This window comes from Aspergillus thermomutatus (genome assembly GCF_002237265.1).
Source record: "Aspergillus thermomutatus strain HMR AF 39 chromosome Unknown NODE_6, whole genome shotgun sequence".
NCBI classification, from domain to species: Eukaryota; Fungi; Ascomycota; class Eurotiomycetes; order Eurotiales; family Aspergillaceae; genus Aspergillus; species Aspergillus thermomutatus.
The window spans coordinates 209,844-227,898 of NW_020798054.1; the positions used below are offsets into that span (position 1 = coordinate 209,844).

General features: G+C 52.5%; 5 protein-coding genes across 5 annotated transcripts; 2 read left to right on the plus strand and 3 right to left on the minus strand.

Moving 5' to 3' along the window:
• Positions 1–289: 289 nt before the first annotated feature.
• Positions 290–1,492, plus strand: CDV56_109550 (MFS transporter; the record flags this gene model as incomplete). Its single annotated transcript, XM_026763169.1, has 5 exons — positions 290–487; positions 540–554; positions 611–933; positions 986–1,248; positions 1,308–1,492. 5 exons carry the CDS (start codon positions 290–292, stop codon positions 1,490–1,492), a joined length of 984 nt encoding a protein of 327 aa, XP_026618624.1.
• Positions 1,493–2,926: 1,434 nt separating this feature from the next.
• Positions 2,927–3,660, minus strand: CDV56_109558 (GIG1 family protein; the record flags this gene model as incomplete). The annotated part of the gene is made up of 2 exons (XM_026763177.1): positions 2,927–3,462; positions 3,516–3,660. 2 exons carry the CDS (start codon positions 3,658–3,660, stop codon positions 2,927–2,929), a joined length of 681 nt encoding a protein of 226 aa, XP_026618625.1.
• A 1,273-nt stretch (positions 3,661–4,933) lies between these two features.
• CDV56_109562 (uncharacterized protein) lies at positions 4,934–9,019 on the minus strand (the record flags this gene model as incomplete). The annotated part of the gene is made up of 1 exon (XM_026763181.1): positions 4,934–9,019. The coding sequence occupies one exon, from the start codon at positions 9,017–9,019 to the stop codon at positions 4,934–4,936; it is 4,086 nt and encodes a 1,361-aa protein (XP_026618626.1).
• Positions 9,020–9,770: 751 nt separating this feature from the next.
• On the plus strand, positions 9,771–14,048 carry CDV56_109570 (uncharacterized protein; the record flags this gene model as incomplete). Its single annotated transcript, XM_026763189.1, has 9 exons — positions 9,771–10,664; positions 10,731–10,811; positions 10,870–11,245; positions 12,563–12,820; positions 12,884–12,903; positions 12,962–12,998; positions 13,061–13,128; positions 13,184–13,659; positions 13,709–14,048. 9 exons carry the CDS (start codon positions 9,771–9,773, stop codon positions 14,046–14,048), a joined length of 2,550 nt encoding a protein of 849 aa, XP_026618627.1.
• A 599-nt stretch (positions 14,049–14,647) lies between these two features.
• CDV56_109579 (uncharacterized protein) lies at positions 14,648–17,410 on the minus strand (the record flags this gene model as incomplete). Its single annotated transcript, XM_026763198.1, has 5 exons — positions 14,648–15,589; positions 15,673–16,382; positions 16,459–16,716; positions 16,766–16,977; positions 17,040–17,410. 5 exons carry the CDS (start codon positions 17,408–17,410, stop codon positions 14,648–14,650), a joined length of 2,493 nt encoding a protein of 830 aa, XP_026618628.1.
• Positions 17,411–18,055: the final 645 nt, after the last annotated feature.

Consider the following 18,055-nt stretch of genomic DNA (forward strand, 5'->3'; position numbering starts at 1 on the left):
GCATGGACTTTTCTAGTTAGGTAAAGCATCTTTGCCAGATTGGGCAGGCCAATAACAGTGAATCACAGATGAAACACATAATACTATAATCATGGCGTGGTTACATCCTGGTTATCCACCTAAGCGGTAGTTGCCATGGTTCTGTCTCAGTGGGTCAGCCTATACGGAGTAACCAAGAGTCCAAGACCAGTTCTTGACTCATCAGGCGGGGAAAAGACTTATTAACTAGTAACATCTTTGATATTCCTCTTCCTGTCTCATTCCACTTTTCTCTCCTCAGTAGCACAATATGTCAACGACAACAGTTGAGCTAGCTTCACGAGGACAACAAGAGTCACAGAGCTCAGTCCAAACATTTGGACCGATTGCTGAGGATGTAATCGTTCAAGCAAAGCAAAAATGGAACGACCCTCCCATCAACAAATGGCGCCTTTTAGCTACATTCGCCAGTTTCGCGGTTGTAGGAGCCAGCGATGGCGTCTACGGAGTGAGCTCTTTCTATGTGATCTCCCCGATAAGACTAATGATTTCTCTCGCAGGCACTCGTCCCATATGTAAGCGACGAATCGAAGCCCATTCCCTCACCGACGAGAATACTGACGTCGAGTAGCTTCGCGAAGACTATAAGCTGTCTACCACGGTGGTCTCTTTGATTTTCGTGACCCCGTTTGCCGGATACACGATTGCAACCCTCATTGTCAACAAGATCCACATGACATTTGGACAGCGAGGTATTGCGATTATCGGTCCCCTATGCCATATCATCCCGTTCGTGATTATGGCCATCCACCCGCCCTGGCCGGCAATGTTGGCTGTCTACGTGATTGTTGGCTTGGGGAATGGCCTCATCGACGCTGCATGGAACTCCTGGATTGCTGACATGGTTAATGCCAACACTATGATGGGGTTCCTCGGGGCATTCTATGGGGTCGGGTACGTGGATTATGTACGATGGTTGCCAACGGCATACTGATGACCAACGCAGGGCAACCCTGAGCCCAACAATCGCGACTCAGATGATCAAGTCCGGCCTACGCTGGAACTATTTCTATTATACACTGCTCGGTGGCTCCGTTTTAGAACTGATGGCAAGCGTTGCCATGTTCTGGAAAGAAAACGCGGTTAGCTTCCGAGCCAAAAACCGCAGGAGTCCCGATAGCAGTGGTGGAAGCAGAACTACAGAGGCCATGAAAAGTCCCATTACCTGGCTGATAGCCATCTGGCTGTTTGTGTACATGGGTGTCGAAGGTGCGTCACTCTGGCTTTATTCTAGGAGCGGACGACCATCTGATCATTGAATCTGACAGTGTCGGTGGGTGGCTGGGTTGTCGATTTCATGGTTCAGGCCCGCAACGGAGAGCCATTCGAGTCCGGTCTGGTTCCCACCGGCTTTTGGGCTGGCGTCACTATCGGGCGTCTGGTCCTCGGCTTCGTGAACGACTGGTTGGGCATGTTATCCCTCTACGAAGCCCTAATGCACGATACTGACTGAGAATGAAGGAGAGCGGATTGCTATCAGTATTTACCTTGTGATTTCAATTGCTCTGGAGCTGGTCTTTTGGCTGGTACCAAAGTTTGTCGTGTCTGCCGTTGCTGTCTCGCTGCTTGGCTTCTTTACTGGGCCTCTCTTTTCCGCGGCAATTGTAGTGGCTGCCAAGCTGCTCCCGAAGCATCTACATACTCCAGGCATTGGACTTGCGTCGGCGTTGGCTGGCGGTGGTGGAGCAATGTGAGTTTACCTCCTTCGTCCACGGTGCTTCATGAACCGCTGCTTGAAAACCCGGCTAATCTTTTGCTTCCCCATATTTGCGCGTAGACTGCCCTTTGTTGCTGGTGCTATATCTGGGGCGCGCGGCGTGCAAAGTCTGCAACCATTCATTCTCGCATTATTGATTGCTTTACTCGTCATCTGGGTGCTACTTCCCCGGAATAAGCACCATGCTCATGCAGTTTGAGGCAGTAGTGAAACCGCGTGGCTAGGATACATGGAGAAAGCATATGGGAGATGTGGCGCACTGGAGTAAGTAGTAAAATCTGGAGAGAAAGTATCCTTCTGTTTACTAAAGGTGAAATTAAAAAGGTTTCAAGCCTAAGTAGATTTTCACTAAGCAGTGTCAGCCTTGCCAAGTAGTAAATGAATCCTAGTCCTTGGATTTCACTAGCCGTGATGCAAATTTACCTAATGAGTATGTCTTTCGCTGCTGAGCAAGTCCCTGGTTGGATTAATTCCTCTTCATAAGTCTCTCTTATACCTCAGTCGCCTCCCTTGGCCGCATGATCTACTCCATGAAGATGGCGTCTTCTGATACTCTGAGCAACCTCTATCCTGAAGGGCTGTCTTTGCAGTCAGTTTATATTGTTAGCCGAGTCCACTATGCTTTGTAGACTCTATCACTCTAACAGCACATAGTTCTTTTAACGTGGTAAGCCAGGCCCTACTGTTGAATCTGTCTAATAGAATCTCTCTGTAAGGTGCGAACTCCGACTGCACCAGTTTTCACCAAGATCAGTTACAGGATCCTCGCAAGACCTGATACATTGTCTCATGTCACCGCTCATAGGAACATGGCCTCCCAATATGTATGTTTCCCAGACGCTTGCGGCCTTCCATTGAGCTCTGAGAGAATGTCAGATTGGCCAGTCGCCGACCCCCGTGTTAGAGGAACGGCAAAAGCGTTGTCTCGAGAATCATTATGTTCGGATCCGCTATAATGTCAGTCACCGGTTGTACCTGGTTATAGCCGTGTCAGCTCGAATTCCATAAGATGAAGTGCACCAAGATATTGCAATCAACTATAGTATAGAACTAGCAATACTGGAACTACAACTTAACAAGCATGATTTAAGGTACTATGGACTAGACAGGAGATTCTTATCATAGTACTGAATAGAGTGATATGGAATGTAGCTAACAGACAATTCATCCTCACTTGCACAGATCACAAATCATCGCCATATTATCCGACCCAATCCACTCCCTCAAGGTCTCCTCGCTTGCGTCCTTGACCATAACATGGAAATGCTCAAGCGCCGTTACACTCTGCAACGCAGCCCAATTCTTGAACCACAGCACGCGGGCCTCTGGCGCATCCGCGTGGACCTCTCTCGCCAGCCGCTGCACAAAAGTAGCAGACACGAAAGTCTCGATGCACGCGCGCGACTCGGTGGTCAGATTTCCATCTTCCTGCACGGGCAACGGGGTCTTCAGCCAGACGACCAGATGCCGGATGCCCGGTGCGACCCCGTACGGCCAGTCGTTGAAGCGAATGCAATAGTCGGATGGGCTTGCAAACGGGGTCGGATTCTTGAACACGACTTTTGAGTCTTGCTGATCCCAGTGGAGGCGTTCCTGACAGATGTAGTTGAGGATGCCGCCGTACAGTTCTTTTATGCCCCTTGACCATTTGATGTAGCGTCTTAGATGCGAGGGGAGGCGCTTGAAGAGTTCGAGCTTATTTTCCTCTGGGCTGGTGCTTTAGTATCGTATCCCGGGAAAGGATGGGCTGGTTACATACTGATTATCCGTTCCAGTTCGTCCCAGGAGTGTGGCTCGTATTCTTCGTCGGTCTGTCGAAGGAGCATGCGGTCTACCTCCGTGAGATTCCAGTCGGCGATCTCTTGGTCTTTGTCGGTTTTTGGAATGTCCGTCACTGAGCCCATGGTTGCGGGTATAGAGGATGATTCTGCGCGGTGGATAGATGCAGAAGGCAACATGAGGAGGGATTTGATATGTGTTTATTAGGTAGACTGGAATTTCGGCGCCTGAAAAACCCTTGTCCGAATGACTAAAATTCGGTGTCACAGCAGGATGATTCACAGTTGTGTGACCTTCCCATCACATTAGGGTGATGTTGGCTCCTTGGCACTGCAGGAAACATGCTAGTGACTATGCCAGTGAGGATAGACTTGTAGAAGTAGGCGTTATAGCAAGTGGTATGGTAATATTTTAAGCCTCTTCAGCGCCCAAGAGCCCCTTCATACAAGTCACAGATAAGTTTCTCAGAACTCTCAAACATTGCAATCTTTCTTGTTCACCATGTCTGTAGCCACAACAAAGATGCCAATCAATGACACGGTTCTTGATCAAGCACCTGCCATGCCGCCAACCCCGGCCAAGGCCATGTCCATGCAATGATTCTTAGGGGAGATGAATGCCCTGAAACCAGTGAGCCTAGGCACTGTGGACCAGGTCCGTTGATACCGAGGACTGTCTTCGTTCCAGTACTGCTCGTACTTGTCCATAGTGGGAGGCAGCCTGTAAGAGGGATCTCCAGCTGCTCCATCTTCTCAATGCGCTGTGAAGCCACCGTCTGCTGAGAGGCTGGCTAGTTCTGTGTTACTCCAGCCATACACCTCAAGTCATGATGCATAAATATGTTTAACATTGTTCTGAGAGATTAATGTTTGAACATTCAAGTAGGGTGCATCATGACCTCGCGGATTCAGAAATCGATAAAGAGTCCCCAAAGCCTTCATAACTCGCAGGTCCAACTGCAGCAGGAATGCTGGACGACAGTACTGCAAATGTGTTCCCTGTAACACATTTCTGCTCTTCAACGACACGCGCGGCAATGATCCAGCAAATCCTCCATGCCTCTGCGGTCTTTCTAGCAAGAGGCAGATGTCTAAAAGGGCTTTCCTTTCGATTATTCAAGTGATTTCATCAAACACACTTGATGTATATCAGTAGTGTGGTATTTATATTTGTAAACTGAATGAATATTCAAAGTGAGGACCATTGAAGTGCTTTCATATCTCATCTAAAGCACGCCAGTCGTTACCAGGTTGTCTCTGGATAAGCTTGAAGGGGGCTTGATTCCCACTGAAACATGCATGTGAGGGTCATTCTAATATAGCTATACGTCTTTTTGACCATTGGAAAGAATCCGATGAGTATAAGACTGCTGCTAGACTGCTGTAAATCACTACGATGCTACGACTGCAACACCCATCCTTTCGCCTCTTTCATCCGCGTATACCACTCCGTGACATATGGCAGCCGCAGATGCGGTCCATAAGGTTCCAGCTCCCATTGCGGGCTCGGGGCAGGAAGGCCAGTCTCCTTCAAACAAGACTCTCTCAGCTGCTCGATCGTCCCCCCTCGATCATACTGTGGGGCCTTTTCCACCGCATCTCGAGCAGTTACCATCCTCTTCCTCAGGGCTTCGGTCTCGGCTTCACACACGCTCAGATCATCCGGATTGACCACCACTCCGTAATTATCGTAGGCACCCTGCATGGTCACCAATCGGCGACGGACTTCCAGTGCCACCTTCTCCGCGGGTCGAGTCAATGGATCTCCGAGTCCACCGCCTCCCCATGTCACCCACTCAAGGAGGTCATCTGGGTCGACGCGGATGTGGTCGCACTTCGAGGGCAGGACTTCCACCGGCGGGTTCTCCTGGGACTTGGAGTATCTGTAGAGGACCTTCCGGGAACGTGAACCTGGCTTGCCGCCACGGATCCCCCACGGCTTGGTGAACCAGCGGTCATCGTGCAGACTGAACTCTCCTCGACACAGGAACCGGTAGAGAGTGCGCTGTGCGTTGCCACCGCGGTAGAATCCCGGCCCGCCGCTGTCCGGGACGCTCTCGTTGGCTTCGATGCGTAGCGGGTAGTTCAGTTCGATGATCTCGGTGGGAATCGATTTGATAGCCGGGAACAGGCAATGGCAGTCGAGGCCGTCGCCGGCGTTCCGTGCGGGGACACCACCGAAGCCGATCTGGTATAATTGATACCACTCCCCGTCTGGTTTGTATCCGGAGTAGAAGAAGTGGGGAGAGTCGCTGAAGCCCGCGGCGGCGGCATATACTGGGTTCCTCTGGCCGATGAGCGCTTGCATGACGTCCATTGTTCTGCCCAGCAGATGAGTCCGGCAGGAAATCGGCGCTGGACGGACGGGTTTCAGGACGCTGCCCTCGGGGATATAGATGTCGATGAGGTCGTGGAAGCCGTCGTTGATCACTGTGCCTGGTGCGGCTGCGGCGATCATGTAGTAGCCGATGAACATCTTGAACATGGTCTCTGAGAGATAGAAATTGATGCTGTGCTCGCTCTGGGGGGACGTTCCACTCCAGTCAAACAGCAGCCTGTTCCCGTCAATCTTCTTCATCGTACAGGTCAACGCCCAGGGGCCGATGCCGTGACCGTCGTCATCCACGAAATCGGTAAACGAGCATGGCTTGTCGTTGAAATCGGTCTCGATGATCTTGGCCATCGCTGTGCGATTACGCATGAGCAGTTCAGAGCATGCCGCGAGATAGACCTCGCATCCAAACCGCAGGACGAGCTCGCGGACACGGCTGGCGGCCGTTCGGCAAGCGGTGATGATGGCAAACAAGTCGGCTCTGTACCAGTCGGGCTGTCGCGAGTTGCGACAGAGCAGCTCAACCAGATCGGTATTCATGATCCCCTTGTTGTACAGTTTGATACACGGGATCTGGACGCCGTCGTCAAAGATGGATGACGCGTTGATTGACATACTGCCCGGGACCATTCCTCCGACATCAGTCAAGTGCCCAAACTGCGATGCCCATCCGATCAGTCGGTGCTCATAGAAGATGGGCAATAGGACGATCACGTCGTTCAGGTGTGTCACGGCTCCTTCAATCATGTACGTATCGTTGGTGATGAACACATCGCCTTCCTCGATCGTGCCTTTCCAGACGCCCAGGAACTGGGTGATGAAACTGCCAAACTGACCAACAAGCATCTTGCCGTCGGCAGTGGTGATCACATTGAATTCATCCTGCTGCTCACGAATCGCAGGCGACATGCTACAACGCAGCATGAGAGTATCCATTTCACTGCGGACGGAGGCCAAAGCAGACGCAACCAGTGTGGGGATCAGAGGTGTCGATTGGACCGTCTCCAAAGCCGCTTCTGCAGTCTGGTCTTTCGGTTGCTCTTTCGTCGGATCGTCATTGGCCGGGCGTATAAGAATGTTTCCGATCGAATCAATCTCGCCGTAGCATCCGGGAAGAATCAGGGTGTTGCTGTCCATTTCGGTGATGATACAGGGGCCGTCCACCCGTACCCCCTGGTGGCTTAGTTTCTCCCGGTCCCACAGTGTAGCCTCCATGCTCTGTCCCTCTATGACAATTTGTTTCTTCGCGAGCATTGCATCGGCCGGTGGCGCAGGCAATTCGGCCTTGCTGAGCTGGGGAAGCTCGATGCTGGGCGAAGCATCAACAGCAACGACCTCGAGCCGCATCAGCTCCAGCTCATAATTGGGAAGACAGTACTTGAACTGCTGTTCATGGAGCTGGTCAAACTTCGCCTGCAGGAGCTCTCGCCATGGCTTGTCTTCCAGCAATAGCTCCTCCGCCTGCAGATCAACTGTCATATTCAACGCCTGGCCTCGATACCTGAGATCCACATGATAGCCGATGTTCAGCTGCATCGGACGGTTTGCGTTGGAGCTTTGCATGGCTGCCCGGCTTGCCTCTTCGAGCTCGTCAAAGCGGCACTTCACCTCCTGTGCTGTTGTAGCCGAGAGTAGGCGGATGAAAGAAGATGACTGAGAGTGGCTCAGCCTGGTAGTCGCATCACCCAGGGCGCACAGAGTGCCGGGAGATGGGGGAACAATGACCGGCCAAGCCCCCAGTAGTTTGCCTATTGCATTGGCATGAAGGGGTCCTGCACCTCCAAAAGCGACCAGTGCGAAATCCTCTGGATCGTAGCCCTGTTCGACCGAGACGAGACGCAGGGCTCCGTACATGGTCTCGTTCACAAGGTTGATGATGTCCTCGGCGGTCTGGGTAACCGACAGCTTCATCTGTTTCGCGATAGCCCCGACTGCGGCCGTTGCAGCCTCGACGTCCAGAGTAAATTCGCCTCCCAAGAGGTTCTCGGGCAGATATCCCAGCACAAGGTTGGCGTCCGTGACGGTGGCTTCGGTCCCTCCCTTGCGGTAGCATGCGGGTCCCGGGCTTGCCCCTGCGCTCTCCGGACCGACTCTCATGGTTTCAGTGATGCTCATGTATTTCGCAATGGAACCGCCTCCTGCTCCCACGGTCCGGATGTCCACGGCGGGCGAGCGGACGGTGAGTTGGCCGACCACCGTCTCGCGACGAAGCTGAGGCTTCCCCTGGTTGATCAGGGCGCAATCCGTTGACGTACCGCCCATGTCAAAGGTGATCAGGTTCTTATACGGGGTGTTTCGCGTGACGACGTCCGCGACGCCTTGCACTCCTCCAGCAGGACCAGACATCAGGATATTGACGGGCAGCTGGCCCGCCAGATCCAAGCTCGTCAGACCCCCGTCCGACTTGAGGATGCGGATTGTATCTCCATCCTCCGCCAGTAAGCCCTGCAGATTCCTCAGATAGCTCTGGACAACGGGTTTGACAAGCGCATTGGTGCAGGTGGTGACTGTTCGCTCGTACTCGCCCACCTCTCGGAGAACGTCACTCGAGCAGATCACAGTCACATCGCATCCGAGCTCCTCGCGCACGACATTAGCCACCAGAACCTCATGCTCGCTATTGCAGTGCGAATTCAGCAATGAGATCGCCACAGCCTCGGGCCGTTCCTTCACCCACGCCTTCAGATCAGCACGGAGCGCATCCGTATCCACCGCGACAACCGTCTTGCCATCCACCGACATACGCTCCTGACACTGTATCACACGCTCCAGAGGCACGATCGGCTCCGGAGGAGTATAGTGCAGCCAGGCACCCAGACCACCAGGGATCTGCGACCGGCGAACAGCCAGAATGTCTTTGTGCCCTGAAGTCACGATCAGGCCGGTCCGTGCTCCTTTGCCTTCGAGAACCGCGTTGGTGGCGGTCGTAGTACCATGGTGGATGAATTGGAATTTTCCGTCCCAGGAGTAGCGTTCTTTGAGAGTTTGGTGCACCTTCTGGATTCCGTTCTTGACCCCAATGCTTTGGTCTTCAACAGTGGTCGGAACCTTGGCTCTTGCGATCTGGCCGTGGGGCGTGAAGGCGTAGACGTCTGTAAAGGTGCCGCCGACGTCCACTCCGAGACGGTAACTGTCTTGGTTGCTACGTGGCATGATAAGAAGGATTTAGGCTAGGGAGAAAGCGACTGCGACGGTTTCAGAGCAGAATATCTCATCTCAGTAGGGACTAAATCTGTCTCAACTCTGAGAGCGACAATTCCCAATGACCAAATCTGCGCAACCGAATCGAACATGCAACAGGATTCGGAGACTGACAAAGCCCCTCTTTCAAGGGAAAGAAAAACAGAATAATTCCTTACAAATGCCCGCAATTGGGGGCTAGAAACACTGCGCATGTGTGTTGCAGGGATCGTCCCGGCCAAGCACCCTAATGACCATACTAACAGGTTAGGGCATGCGACGGTTTAGATAGTGCTCTGTGCTGTGTCTTTTACTGGCCAATGCCCCTCCTATCAATATATACCCTGGTCTAAGTTCATAATCCTACGACGAGGGCATTACCCAGATAATCAACATGCATTAGCCTCTAGGCCATAGGTTTCCCGTGGGCCGTGGCTCTCGAGTTAACCCGCCACTATGGCCATTGTCCATTTGATAATGGATTGGCATGTCGAACGTCTGCTAAGTGGGTTAAATTGGATGAGCTGTGCTCTGGGAGGGACATGCTATCAGAAATCCCGAGGATTGGGGATTTGCAGAAAGTATCGTATCACCCCTGTTGATATAAAGCTCCTCTATTCTCTTCTCCAGCTTGGGAAAAAGAAAAAAGAAAATTGCCCTATGTGGAGCAGCCCGTAATCCCAGCTATTCTTTGCATCTTTCTAAAGCGTCCTCCCGTATCGCCATGCTAAACAAAGAGCAAGCAGAGGCCCATGGGGCGTACGACTCTGAGCAAGCAAGCCCTCGTGGGGTGGCATTCGAGGAGGAAGGGGAGATTTTCAAAAAGACCGATTCTGGGGTCAACTTCCGCCAAGTGGGTTGGTTCAATGCGGCCGTGATCTTCATCAAAATCCTTTTTGCGACAGGGGTGCTCTCGCTGCCATCGGCGCTGTATTCGCTGGGTGCCGTAGGGGGATCGATCAGCATCGTGGCCTGGGGATGCTTCAACACGTACTGTTTTGTCATCCTCGGCAACTTTCGCATGAGACACCCTCACTGCCACTCGATTGCCGACATGGCCCATGTTGCCGGGGGCATTGTTGCCAAGGAGGCGACCGGGCTGCTGTTCATCATTGCCTATGTACTGGTGACGGGCAGTGGCATCGTTGGCGTGTCCACGGCGCTGAATGCCCTCTCGCACCACGCAGCCTGCACCGTCTGGTGGTCATTCCTGGCCGCAGTGGTGATCATCGCAACCGCCTCCATCCGCAAACTCGAGCACGTCGGTTGGTTGACCTACGCGGGATTCCTGTCCATCTACGCCGCCGTGCTCATTGTGGTGATCGGGGTGACCACGCGAGACCGGCCTGCAGCTGCACCGCAGGAAGGGCCGTACGAGCTGGGCTTCGTCGCCATCAATAACCCAGGCTTTGCCGCCGGTATGGTCGCCTCCTGTACCATCTTTGTCTCCTCAGCGGGTACCAGTGCCTTCCTCCCGGTCATATCAGAGATGCGGAACCCGAAAGACTACAAGAAGCCGCTGTATATCTGTATGGCCCTGGTGACCGCATCGTACCTCGCCTTTAGCTTGGTCGTCTATCGCTGGTGTGGCAAGTGGGTAGCGAGCCCATCGCTGGGGGTACGTATCCATTCCTTTGCAACCATTTGTCCATGTCCTTGAGCAGTCGATAACGCTATTATATAGAGCGCTGGACAAACGATCAAGATGGTATCTTACGGTGTTGCCTTGGTCGGACTGATCGTGAGCGGCACCCTCTATCTGCATGTGAGTGTCCCCGGTGCTTCCAGCGCATGGTCAGTCGTAACTGAACCGGCTCCTGTAGGTCGCCGCCAAGTACGTCTTCGTACGGATCCTGGGGAAATCGCGCCATTTGCAGGCCAACACCGTCGTCCATTGGGGCACCTGGTTTGCGAGCACGGTCATCCTCGGCGCGCTGGCGTTCATTCTGGCGGAGGCGATCCCGATCTTCAATTACCTAATTGCGCTGGTGGGATCGGTGTGTTTCGCGCCTCTTGCCATGAGCCTGCCCGGTTGGCTATGGCTGTACGATCATGGCCACTACATGAAGGGGACGTTGATCCAGAGGGTCGTCTACCTGCTGCATTGCGGCATGGTGATTCTGGGGCTCTTCTTTCTAGTTGGGGCGACGTACGGCGTTATCGTTCAGATCATTGATGCATATAGCTCTGGAGCGATTGGTATGTACTCGGATTCTCCAGTCAAGGGATTACTGCTGATAGTGCTCTTGTAGGATCGGCATTCGGTTGTCGCGATAACTCAAATTCGTCTTAACCGGGTCGGTCAACTACTCTACTCACCTGCAGCGAACAAAACTCAATCAAGAGGTTTTGCATGATTGATGCCTAATGTCTCTCTGGCGGTCTCTTCTACTTAAATATACACTCGATTTGGAGATGTGTGTAAGTAAAAAGTACTTGTGATTGTGTATGAGTTTAGTATAGTTATGATGTGTTTAATCCCATCTTGTGTCGAGAGTATCATCTCCTGTGGGCCTAGGACACAGCCCCGAGGATCTAGTCATAATAGCAGATTTAATAGCTACTTCGGGTCATGTTACTACTGTTAAAAGGATTCTATGACTATCTCTTGTTATTACCTAATATTTATGGCCTGCCGCCAACCTTCCTGAGTGCAAAGAGACTAGGGTTTGTGATTATTATTGCTAGGAGAAGAGATAGTGTATATAACTTCTGGTGCATACCTGCTTTGATCCATGCATCTGTGATTGCTCAGCTTCACCTATTATGCAGCTTCTCGCTATTAAGATTATATAGCTGGAATGCCAGAAGAACAACAAGACATGGAAGGTTGCTCGTTAATATTTGCAAGCAGCAAACCCCGCGCAATCCGCGGTCTAACAAGCACATTACACTCTGCTAATGAAGGTAGATGCTCTAATTCCTAATTCTAACCTTCTAGACCCACCAGACGGCACAAATTAACCATCTGACAGGCCATGTGGACCTCAATTGCGCCTACGATCTAGCCAATTGCATCTGGCTCAAGGAGAGGCCAAGGACGACCAGTCTGAGCTAGCATCTGTCGGACTCTTTCCGGCGTTCCCGCGCAGATCAATGCCTGCTAGGACCTCCTGCGCTTCAAGGATCCAGATCCTGGACTGCCGGACGAGGCCATCCGCCCGTGCCGTCATCTACCTAGTGCTCTTGGCTGCGCGGGATGTTTAATGACTAGGCGATCACTGCATCCTACTAGTTAGTCGAAGAGGCGATGGATCTAGCGCAATGACGGCGCCACTCTGAAAGTCGTGTGCACTCTCCTGATCTGGTTGCATGGACATAATCCCAGATCCGTGGTTGCAATTTTGTTGCTTCTCGGAACTTGTTTCCACTGCTGAGGGCATGAACCACGATGGACATCCCTGTACCTTTCATTCCGTTTCATTTCTTCGTTCTTATACAGTTGCCTATCGATTTCCTGTTCTTATGACTCTCTTCTCTGTCTCGATGGCTGCACTGTCCGGGTCTCCCGCAGAGATTCTGCCCTGAACCCTCAATTGCACCGCTCCTGCGTTGCACAGATCACTGTCTACAGCCTCGCTGGCCCCAGCATGTCGGAAGAACCGGTGATCCCGCCACCACCGGGGGCCGTGTCGAATTTTGCACACCCCCAGGACGCCCTGCATACGGTGAATCTAGCAACCCAGGTGTTGTGCATGATCGTTGTGACAATCATCGTGCTCTTGCGCATCTTTATCAGTGCGCGCCTTCGAAAGAGCCTGGAATTGGAGGACTGTAAGTCGACCACCGTGATGCCTGTTCGATGATCTAGATACTGACTGGCCGTTGTCGCCACAGATATGACAATTGTAGGATGGGTAGGACTCTCCGCCCCGGATGTTGACTGTGCTGAGCTCATATCCATGCCGCTGACAGGTACTCTTTGTCGGGTTCTGCGCCAACATGCTTGTGCGTACGTATGGCCAAAACCTCCAACGGGATCATGGAAGGTGGAACAATATCTGACAGACACAGTTAATGCCTACGGGGGTGGATATCATGCCTGGGATGTACCAAAGAGCAAATTCGTCGATTTCCAAAAGGTAGACCATCCAGCAGACAGAACCTTAGCAATCACTAACGACGACCCGAGTCAAGGCCTCGTACGCCATCACGCTCATCTATGTCCCCATGGTGTTTGTCGTCAAGCTCGCCCTGCTCTCCGTGATGCTCCGGATCTTCGCCCCGGACCGGCACAAGGTCATGATCATCTACGCCAGCATGATCGTGCTCCTGCTCTACTACATCCCGGCCCTGTTCATCAAGATCTTCTTCTGCAAGCCGGTCTCTTCATATTGGTACGGCACTAGCAACGGAGGCACCTGTATCGACCAACAGAAGGTCATCATCGCCGACTCGGCCATCAGCATTGCCAGCGACCTTTGGATCCTCATTCTTCCAGTGCCGATGTTGTGGTCGCTGCAGATGTCGACAACCAAGAAACTGCGGGTCATCGGCATTCTGGGGGCGGGTGGACTTGCCACTGGATTTAGTATCTGGCGCTTGGTGATCATGGTCAGGGAGGCGCGGACAGCGGACACAACATGGTTTTGGATTCACTGCGTGTTGACAGCGTATGTAAAATGTCCTTTCTTGGGGGTAACGCGACTGATTATGTCTTAGCAATGCGGAAGCGGGCATTGGGCTGATCTGTGCATGTCTGCCCGTGTTGAGCTCGTATGTCGTCTCGATGAAGAACAAGAGCAGAAATGCCACGAACGGCAGTTACCAGCGCAGCCACGAGCTCAGTAACTGGAATAAGCTCTCGAGCTCAAGGAAGAGCTGCCATCACAACTCCTTGCTCCTGACACAGACCGACCAGGCGCAGCTCATCTCCACCGTCGAGGGCACTGAGCCGCACGAGGGGTCGACGGCAAGCCTTCAGGAGAGCTACCATCCGCCGGACCGCCCCGTCATCCATAAGGAGATCGTTGTGTCTCAGACCTACGAAGTGGTCAAATAGTCCATGATCATGTCATCTCCTTTGTATACATCTGGCCGACTGTCGTAGTACCACAGAAAAACGACAGACGGACGTGATGAGGAGAACAAATTGCTATACTTCATGATATCGCTTTTGTTTCCGAGGAAATGGAGCATGATTAGAGCAGCGAGCCGTACTCGGCGACCTGCCAGAATAACTCAGTATCCAGCAGCCATGTAATGATAATCAAGCCTACAATCCTCACCTCTCGTCCTCAACCGTAGTTGCGAGCTCCCGTAAAAGCTATCGGAGACTATTGTAGCTTTCCAATAAGGTGCCAACGCCGCAATGTACCTGTGGATCATAGCAAGCACACGGAGAATTGTAGGAAAATGAAGACACCAAGAGGTTTTCCGGGTAGCTAGTCATCAGTCTAGGTCCCGACTGAAAAGTCAACAATGCAGCGGGCGAAGAGTCAGGACTGTGTGGTATGCAATCCAACCCGTTCACCATTTCCCGCAAAAGATGATATTTATCCGGTTTCTCGAAACGCCTCATAGGGAACATCGGTCGTGATTTGTCCTCCTCATTCTCCTCCAATCTAAGGCTGCATGATCCACATTCATTTGACGACCTTTCTAAATCTTCTCTTGCATCCTCAGGCTATGACCAGGCTCGATGAGGGATGCAAATTCAGCAGTCTGCTGGAGGATTACAAATAAATCCCGAATCTCCTTGTCTTCAACCAAGCTGGTCGAGTTATAGACTGTGCTCACGTTTTCCGCGACTGTATAGTCTTCCGGAACCAGGTCTCTCTTTTCAAAACCACAGCAGACAGGCGGGATAATACAGGAGGCAGGTGCAATTTCCAGATTCCCGTTGAAGGCTGACACACAAAATTCGAAGTTCCAATTTCCCGGGAATAGGAAGCCGACCCCGTATGATGTTTCGGCCGTTGTACCATCCACCCGGAGCGCCGTGTTGTCCCTTACGCTTCGGACATGAATACTGTAGCCTGAAGCGCCAGACACCGCGTTCCATTCCAGTCGAATACTGGTTGCATCGATAGTGTGCACACGGAGTCCGCTAGGTGGCGCGGGGGCCCCGTACCCGGCAATTACTTCTCTTCCCGACGCAGGTAAACCACCAGCTGAGATGCCTGTCCTGGTTAAGCTCCCAATCATGCCGACGTAGGTAGCTACCCATATGCCGTAGCGGTGACTGGAGTTCAGACCTGTGACCCCCAAGCTCGTCCCCTTCACGGGATAAACCTGGAGGAATGCACCCTCCGTGTCCTTATCCCATACCAGTACGCCGTATCGATTTACGTAGTACCCCGTGACGGCGTCCCACCGCACAAGGACATTATTTCCTTGAGGTTCAACGATGATGTTGGACGGTCCTGGCGCTGTGTCGACATCAGCTGTGGCAGAGCTAAATGCTGACCACTCTGACCTGATATTATTGTCACCCTTGGTGCGAACTTGATACTCCCACGTCTGGCCATTGATCACCCACGGCTGCCAGCTGCCGTGCGTATTCGGGTAGACGTCGCCCGAGGACCCGTCGCCCCCTGCACCCTGGCACGGATCTCATATCCTCGAGCATTCTCAACGGGGTCCCAGGTTGTAAGCAACCCCTCGGGGTACGAGATCGACCTCACATTAACTGGCCTGCTAACAGGTCTAGGATCAACGTTCTCGGGTACTCGGAATTCTATCCCCTGGTACCCAAAGTCCCTCTGTAGGACTCGAGCAAAGGCCTGCGCGATATGGTACTCGCCCAGAGCATTAGGGTGCAACCCATCATATGCGTGCGGACAGCCACCTGTGCGACAGTTATAATTCGCATTAACGTCGACGTAGGCAATTGGCGACTCCCACCGGAACCAGTTGTGGATCGTATCCCTTAGAAGTGTGTTGTATCTGATGGTGTTGTCAACCAGGTCCTGGCGGCCCTTGATGAAGGTGCGATCAACCACGTTTCCCACGAGAAGCTTGATGTCTGGCTTCGCCTCGCGTGCAGCCTGGATTAGGTTCCCCATGTCTCCGACCAGGGTCTCCGGTCCGCTCACCCACCAGCCCAGGTCGTTGAAGCCCAGCAGGATCAGGAGATAGTCTGGTTTGTGTTCCGAGACCCAATCCTTAATGGTATGTCTGGACTGTGCGGCTTGACGACCCCAGAATGAAGCATGGCCGGTATTGCGGAAACTCTCGGCTACGCCCCCGGCATAATCGCCGCGAATCTCAATGGTCTCTGGGGCCTGCTCGTCGGGGAACAAGGGGGCTCGAGGCTGAGAGGCGGAGAGCGGACTGTTGCCGTGCGTTCCCGTCCAGGGCCCGACGAAATGGTGCGTGTACCCGTTATAATCCACTGGTAGAGGACGGCGTCCGTTAGATCCAATCATTTCTTAATGTGCCACAGAGGATAGAAGGGAGGAGGGACTTACTCCATTGACTGAGCCGGTACCGCCACGTCCAGTCGCCCTCCATCCCATGCGAAATCGAGTCCCCCACCACCATATACCTTGCTTCCTCGTTAGGGATCACAACATAGTCATCCGGGACATCGTCAACGCAAGGAATCGCGCAGTCACCGCCCCAGCGGACACCGCCTGATCCGAACTGATCCTTCACGCCCGAGGAGCACAAGCCCAGGCAATCCTCTCCACCGGAATACTGGCAAGCTGATATGCGGCCCTGAGATTCTAAGGACTATTAGGCGCGAACCAATGAACAGTTGGTTGGCGGACTCACCCCATGTATTGAGAACGATTCTATAGCCCTTGTGGTAAAAGATGTACTGAGGATTGCACAGCCCCTCGATGTAACACTTCACTGTGTTTGGGACCCCCCTCCAGGCAACCCTGTCTGTTGCAGTAAACTGAACGCTGTATAGACCAATCGCAGGGTCACCTTCGAAGAAATGGACCGGCGGAGCAGTGCTCTCGGGGTTATTCCATCCGACGCTGCGTGCTGGTTAATACAGCTGTTTGCCTCGCTACCAGGGAATAGCATATCTTGCACTCACTTTTTCCATTCCTCGGCGGTGGGATTGCCATGGCCCCTTGCGTAAGTTCTGAAATTCTCGTTGCCACCGCCCTGAGTGCTGAAATACGCACGGCAGTTATCTCTGTCCGTCCAAATGATGTCATCCGATGTAAAAAGGTCTAGTAGGGCGTCGATAACTTCCTCTAGGGCTTTGAGACCGAGACTGGAGAGGAGCTGGACTCCCAGGAGCCCGAAGACTTGGTATACGCGCTTTTCATGCGGGACTTGCTCGGTGAGGTTCGATCGCTGAACAGGTATAACTTCGTGTTTGTTCAACATATCGATCGCCTCGTCGTGCATTGCATGAAGCACTGACAGGCGATCCGGGTCGGTAATCCGTCTACCTCCCATAGGTCCAGTGGATGTTTCCCGTTCTGGATGTGTAGTTCCGTTACTTGTCATCGCTGGGGAGCCTCTAGCTAGTGGCAAAAGAGCCACAAGCAGGGTGCAGAACTTCATGTTGTATTGTTATAAAGGACACAGAGAAGAAGGGCAGATGGTGCTCTATCGAGTACACGCACGTACCCTACTAAGCCTTTCTCATAGACCTCCAATGCAACGGACACTACCCTCTTTATATTGTATATCTCCGCGGCAGCTGACCTTCAATATATGCTGGAACCTGTGATTAATTCCCTCAGGGTCACAGTCAGTAAGCGGCCAAGCCGCTAGAGAACACATTTTTCTCGTATTGCACATGAATATATTCAGCTAAGTCGGCACTTATTTTGTTAGCAGACAAAAGAATGATCATTAACGGCCGAGGCAACAGCGACGTTGGGGAACAGCTGGTTGTCCAAACCCGTTGAATGGATCCAACATCAATTTTAAACAGCGGAAAATGGGATAAAAGGTCGACTTGATGGGAAGGCCGACCACTATACAGCAGCCTCCGTCTTTATAAGGATCCTTTGTTCAGTTCAGACAGCTCCTCCAACAGACAGAGTCAGCCTCGAGAAGTACACGTCCATTATGGTTTAATCGCATCCGGTAATC